This window comes from Pseudochaenichthys georgianus, chromosome 17 (genome assembly GCF_902827115.2).
Source record: "Pseudochaenichthys georgianus chromosome 17, fPseGeo1.2, whole genome shotgun sequence".
Lineage (NCBI taxonomy): Eukaryota > Metazoa > Chordata > Actinopteri > Perciformes > Channichthyidae > Pseudochaenichthys > Pseudochaenichthys georgianus.
Window position 1 is genome coordinate 12,255,844 of NC_047519.1, and position 6,510 is coordinate 12,262,353.

Consider the following 6,510-nt stretch of genomic DNA (forward strand, 5'->3'; position numbering starts at 1 on the left):
AGTATAGCGTCAGTGACTTGGTAAAATTGTCATTGCGTGTGTGCGTGCTCCCTCGCCCACAGTATTTTACTCAAAATGCGCAAAATTAATGTTGAAATAGTAATACCAGTGCCACGTTCATTGATAAAATTACATAAGGGATGGAAAGGGGGAATGGCAGTTTTAGAAGGGGGATGATTTTGACCGTTTTTATTTCAGGGGGGGATGCCATCCCGCCTCAACTCGAGTACTGCTAGTACAGACATCGCCAACAATTGAACAAAGAGTACCTGGACTGTAAGTAGGAGATAAACTTTGTATACAGTTGTTCTGCACATTTGAAGTTCTAGTTTTTAAACTCAGAGTGAGCATTTGCAAGTATTTGAGGGTTGTCTTGCTCCATTGGCTTTGAATTCTGTTAAGGTTTGTCGTGTTCCCTAAAGGCGGAAGTGACTACATGCAACAAAAAAAACCACATCATGTTTTAGTGCGTCTCAAGTAGGCGGGGCAATAATAACTTCAGAACGTCTTTCATTTAGCGCCTAAATCAACTTATCATTTTTAGTTGTTTATTATATAGGATATCATTGCTACATATGTTGATGCTTCTCTGCATTTTCTTGAAATTATGAGGGTACTGGTTGACACAGAACCTGCTTTTATTAATATGTCCCTTAAAATTGACCACAGAAGATGCAATACATTGATAAAAGCGACTATATAAATAAATGTGGCTATTTTTTAAAATTCGTTTATTTTTTTCACAATACATGAGTCGTTACTGTCATCCATCAATATAAAAGGCAGTACAGTACATTCATGGATAAAACTGTTCCCCTGGTCCCAAACAAAACTATGAACACAATTACATAAGGTGCAAATGACAAAATGTAAACACTTGTAGAACATATTCAAAGGTTAGACAGAATAATTGCCCCAGAGGAGATCTGCCTTTGGCGTGTTGAGTCGGTGCTTCTTCGCTCTGCAAAACAAGTAAAGATTACCAACTGCACATCCAGATCGACTACATTTGTTCAGACTCGGTCACTTACCCTTTTTTACACCTGCAGGTCTTGAGTAGCTCTGACCTGGAGGATGCACACACTGGCCTCTGCAGGAACCATCTGCCTGGCTGCTTGTGTCACAAATCACTGCATCACAGTGGACATAGATCTGTGGACAGACAGGATGATGTATTACACATGGCTACATGCAGCAGTGGCCAAAAGACTCCAGATTTGGATTTACAAGTCTTACCTGGTCTTTCAGAACCTCGTCATCTTTAGTGAAAGTGAACATCTTTACAGAGAAGCGCTTGATGTGGGACGGGACTAAAACTCTGGAGTCACTCACAACAGGATGGAAAATTGTTGCATAGCTGTCATTGCGATTCTCACAGCTAGTGAAGGAATTCAAAAGTTAATAAGGCAGCAGTTAAACAAATGATGAGTAGTTAGTAGTTAGTTTTGCACAACATTACCTGTCCACAATGATGTCCCAGCTTGGCAGAGATGTCCTATCTTCATAAAGGGTTGCCCAACAGTTCTCAGCAATGAGTTCCAAGTGCGGGTCGGTAGAATGCATCAGCTCCACCTCAAAATAAAGAGGCTGCTGCAGATATTTCACCACTGGATAATCCTCTGCTTGGTAGAAGAGCTCGTAGGATGGATCTGCAGGAGAAGAGTCCCGTTAGAGACAGGAGGCCTGGACATTTACAGTTTCACGTCATTTCAAACCTTTATTTAATCAGATTGGTCCCTTGAGATCATAGATCTCTTTTTCTACGGAGACCTGCAAACAGTGTTTTGTATGCATGAACAAGATGTTGTAAAATTCCACCATGCCTTGGGAAAGCCTCATCTGCACCATCAGCTGCCCGGTGCCGATCTCTGCAGCGGGCTCATAGGTTCTTGGTTTAGCGCTGAAGGCAACAGTCTGAGTCTCATTGACCACATAGAAGCAGGAAATGGTTTGCCTATTAGGGGAACAAATAAAATATATAAATGCATACATTGAAAGTGTTCATCTCCAATTATACAGAATCAAATATTTTACCTGTAATCGGGATCAACTGGTGATGTTTTGGCTGCTGCTTTGGCGTTGTTGTAAGACAGGCGGATCTCATTTTCATACATCATGTAGTTGTCAAAGAACTATTTAATAACAAAAACGCATTAACATTTGACAAAAAAACCCTTTTGATATTTAAATGTGATTCACACTCACCGTTCTGGTGGTTCCACAGGTATCCACACTGAAGGAGAAATATGCAACGCGATCGTCGCTGAACTGTGGTGTGCAGGACTGGTCCTTTAGCGTCAGCTGACTTGGCTTCAGATTACGAGTCGATTCAACCTTCACAGCCACAGCGGTCATTGTGCCATTGGGGTGGCACTCTGGAGGAAGAAGCAGGCAATGTGTAAAGCAACACAAATCCATCAATTAAAGCAGCAAATATACTTACATGTTCCATCTTACCTGTTGCTTTCAAGGGGAAGTAGCACGCCAGATAGAGATCAGCAAGCACCCAGTCGTTTGCACGATCCAACAGAAGCAGGTCAATTCTGGATTTGACTGATTCTGCAGTGAGCAGCTGTGGAAAAGAAAGTAAAGTTAGCCAATGCAGAAGATCTATGGTGGGATTTTGTAGTTTTGACATACCTCGAAAACAGCGTCCTTGGCAGTGTATGGCAGAATGAGGCTGAGGTGTGTGCCGTTCTCATAGAAATTGTAGTCTTCAGCCATCTCAGCAGTCAGCTCTCGAGGTCCAACGATAGCCTTGAAATTAGAGCCGTGACTCCCGAACTTCACGCTGATGTAAAACTGGTTCTGGTCACAGGTGCCAGCCATGATGGGTAGCACTAGAGCAGCAAAACATGCATTATCCATTTGATTGTGTAGCTTTTACTCCAATATGTTTTATTTAATTTTAGAAAACACAATTTGCATGAAGATATTGTCAAAAGCAAATTCAATATGATCTCACCAACATCCTGCAGAGAGGCCTGCAGGTCGACCGGGAGAGCAAAAGGAGTTTCTTCAGGCAGGACGATCAACCCAAAGATCAGAGGGAGGAAGTAGGATGTAACCAAGCGCTCAGGATTCTGCAACAAATGAAATAAAAGCTCAGCAACACTGAAAATATGTTGGTACAAAGTGATATTTTGAATCTATAATGTCATACATGTTTTAAGACAACATCGGCATCAAAGGGCACTTGAAGAGAGAAGCTCTTGGAGCCATTAGCCAAGCTGTGTTCCTGGACTGTGAAGCCTTTGGCATTGCTCTCCTCAACAGTGAGGACCCCGGTGGAGAAGGTGATGTTCCTCAGCTCAACGTCATGGAGGAAGGTTCCCAAGAGAACGTTGAACACCCGAGTCTCTGGGACAGTGTCTGAGGAACAGACAGTGGCAGGTTTACAACTTCTAAACCAGCCTCAACATTGATAGAGAAACATTTAGTAGTTGGATTGAGTGCTATTTAAAAAAAACAAAAGACTTTATTTAATGGGTTTAGCAGTCTTCAGGATATATCCGAGCAAGCCCGAGTTCAAATGTCATTTTTTTTCATATCTACTAGAAAATGTGATTTACCATCCTGGATTTGGGGCGATTGAGGCATCAGAGGGGTCATGATGGGGAACAAAACCTTGTATCTGGTATCATCTTGGGTGTCATCTTCTCTCCACAGTACCTCAAGCATGGGCTCCACAAAGTAGGTGATGTGGTACTGGTAATCTGGGGCATGGCTCTGCAATAATTCATGACATTTCAATAAAAAAAAAATGCAAATGCACTAGTGACTCTTGCATTTCTAATCTATAGATTTCCCCAACCTTGTAGTAACCATCAGGCGAGCCCACTGGGATCTCGACGACGATGTGGAAGTCTGTGGTGCTCAGTGTGTACCCCCGTACGGCCATCTGAGATCTATCAAGCCTCTGCCCGTTGATTCCCATGTGCATTTCTGAGACTGTAATTCTGCCGTCCAACAGAGGAGTCACACGGCGAGGTACGTGCCAAGAGATCATATCCTCGGTGAAGAGGACGCCACCTGTTAATGACAAAATGGAGCTGTTGAGGTCAACTGTGCAACAATTAAGCTTACTGTGAAGGCAATATGTTGCTCAGGACTCACCTTTGGGACAAGCAGCTGCGAAGTTCACTACATTCAGACCCTGTGGTGCCATGTAGTAGGCGCTCACCCTGAAAACTTCCATGGGGACTCCAGCCACCTAAAGAGAGGAGAGGTTTAATATAATTGACAAGGAGGGAAAGGAAAGAAACACTGTATAGGAGTGTGTTGCTTACATCCTCTGAATAAGTCTCTGCTGTATTGTACGGGCTTCGCATAACCAGACGACTAGAGGTAGTTTTGGCAGCGTAGCCGGCTTGTTCAGCCTCTTGCAACACCATGGCCACTGGTTCTGGGGTGTAAAACGTCATCTTCCAGATACCTTGTGATGCACCAGAGGCCTACAGGAACGAACAAATAATTAAATCCTCATTGGTGTAGGGAGGAATTAAACTGTAGTATCTGAACGATTTAATTCAACATACTTCAAGATTGGCGTTGAGCTTCTCGTCTTTACCATCCCGAGTCTGACCCTTAGCTTCAGCATCAAGGTTAGCCATGTGGTGCGAAACCTAACAGAAAATGGTGGTTTTAGCATTCGTTTCCATACACACAAGATGGTGGACTCATCAATATAAAGATGACCTACTTCCATGTAGTTCCTGTCGCAGAGGATCTCCCTGGAGGCCCAGCGAGTGTAGCTGCAAGTCTGAGACACGTCATGACTGACCACGTCTGATGGATTCTCGCCGTACATCTGGAGTCTCAAGCCAACGTTAAATGTAGCATCATCCTATAAATATATATAAAAAAAACTAAATTAAGTGAAACTCCCTAATATTCTTTGGTTCCAGCTTCTTTGTCATATAAAATGTAATATCCTTGCCTTCAGGGACACATTTGAAGTCTAAATGGATATTTTTGTATGTAACAAACAAGTCAAGAAAGTACCTAGTAGATTAATCGAGGAATACAGTTTTGAGTGGAGCAGTGCTAATATTTTAGGGATGTACCAAACAAAGAGGGAAATGTACTTTGGGTCTTTTAACGGTAAGGGGTTACAAATAAATTCAGGGAAACACAAAAATGGGAGCAACCATGTGTTTGTTGAGCCATTAATTCAGTCACTTGAGACAGAATTAGCACAGCTAAACTTGGTAGAAAATTACATTGAATGCTGTTAAACCACTTTAGCTCAAAACAAACCTTGTTGTCCACAAAGCAGCCCATCAGGGAGGTGTAGATTCTGGTGTTACCCCATGGGTCAGACTCCATGCTGTATCCACACTGAGCAGCCATGCTAGGTGTTAACAACATGTGCTTGGTGCCATCTGAGGGGAGACAATAAGCTTTGTCAGGGACCCCTTTCCTCAGTGATGAACCAATCAGCTGCATTATTAGCAGTTAATACTTACTGATAGCCTCCACCTCAAGCTGGTTTCCCACTGCTAAAGCCTTGTCCAACGACAGTCTCATTACATTTGCGGCACAGTCAGACCTTAACCCACTGCCTGTTAAAAGAAAAGGCTTGTGAGGAGAATGTAAACAGACTTAATATGCTGTATAAAATGACTTGATGAGAATTGAAGCTTACTTGACTGCAAATATAGCTTCAAATTAGGCCTGGCTTGACCCAAGATGTTAGCTGCAGCCATCCATAACAAACTTCAACATATAAAACACATCATTTAGAGACAATTAAGTATACACATAGAAAGAAATCTACAAGAAATGTAACTTACATGTTTCCAAGCCTCAGCATGTTGCAGTTTGTAAGCAGTAAAACCAAAAAGAATACAGTCAGTATCAGAGCTTGGCAATGTCCAGCACACCTTCCAACAAAAACACAAGTCTAAAAGGAAGGGGACTGGGTGATTAACTGAGACATCAGCAGCTGCTTTATATTCCACTTAATGACAAAGCACAGGTGAGGCTTGTTAAGGAACAGGAACACACACACACACACACACACACACACACACACACACACACACACACACACACACACACACACACACACACACACACACACACACACACACACACACACACACACACACACACACACACACACACACACACACACACACACACACACACACACACAGGGTGAGCTGATGTATGCCTAGTTTATTAAGAACATATTGTATGGAAAGGAAAAACACACATTTTTCAGTAGTGTAAAAAAAGTATTTATTGTTCAGCAAAAGTAGATTTGTATTTGATAATATACATATATTACTTTTTTATATTTGAAGAAGCAACAAAATAATCCACAGTTAATAATAAATTAAACATTTCCTTAAAATCACATGTGCTTTTTATTTTTCCTTTGAGCCTCCTTATAATGATTGTAATCTAACACTTGATTATTGTTTGTATATTCTGTATATATATTGACCTTTCAAGCGTTTGACACCGTTGATCATCGCATTTTAAAGCAGAGGCTACTCAGTC

At 41.9% G+C, this 6,510-nt stretch overlaps 1 protein-coding gene across 1 annotated transcript; it reads right to left on the minus strand.

Annotated features, from left to right (window-relative positions):
- Nucleotides 1-714: 714 nt before the first annotated feature.
- LOC117461787 (uncharacterized) lies at nucleotides 715-5,915 on the minus strand. Its single transcript, XM_034103718.1, has 21 exons — nucleotides 5,796-5,915; nucleotides 5,648-5,718; nucleotides 5,469-5,564; nucleotides 5,260-5,384; nucleotides 4,703-4,846; nucleotides 4,539-4,625; nucleotides 4,290-4,454; nucleotides 4,117-4,213; nucleotides 3,815-4,032; nucleotides 3,573-3,729; nucleotides 3,164-3,372; nucleotides 2,966-3,083; nucleotides 2,641-2,840; nucleotides 2,458-2,572; nucleotides 2,206-2,375; nucleotides 2,035-2,132; nucleotides 1,824-1,954; nucleotides 1,460-1,649; nucleotides 1,237-1,378; nucleotides 1,032-1,152; nucleotides 715-961 (listed from the first exon to the last, which is right to left on the minus strand). The coding sequence occupies exons 1-21, from the start codon at nucleotides 5,813-5,815 to the stop codon at nucleotides 891-893; spliced, it is 2,745 nt and encodes a 914-aa protein (XP_033959609.1). The 5' UTR covers nucleotides 5,816-5,915; the 3' UTR covers nucleotides 715-890.
- Between the last annotated feature and the right edge of the window lie 595 nt (nucleotides 5,916-6,510).

Coding starts and splice junctions, on each gene's coding strand:
- LOC117461787 (XM_034103718.1), bottom strand. CDS start 5,815: ATGCTGAGGCTTGGAAACAT. Junction 3,084..3,163: donor CCGATGTTGTCTTAAAACAT/GTATGACATTAT, acceptor CATTTGTTGCAG/AATCCTGAGCGCTTGGTTAC. Junction 1,955..2,034: donor CCAGTTGATCCCGATTACAG/GTAAAATATTTG, acceptor TTCCCCTAATAG/GCAAACCATTTCCTGCTTCT.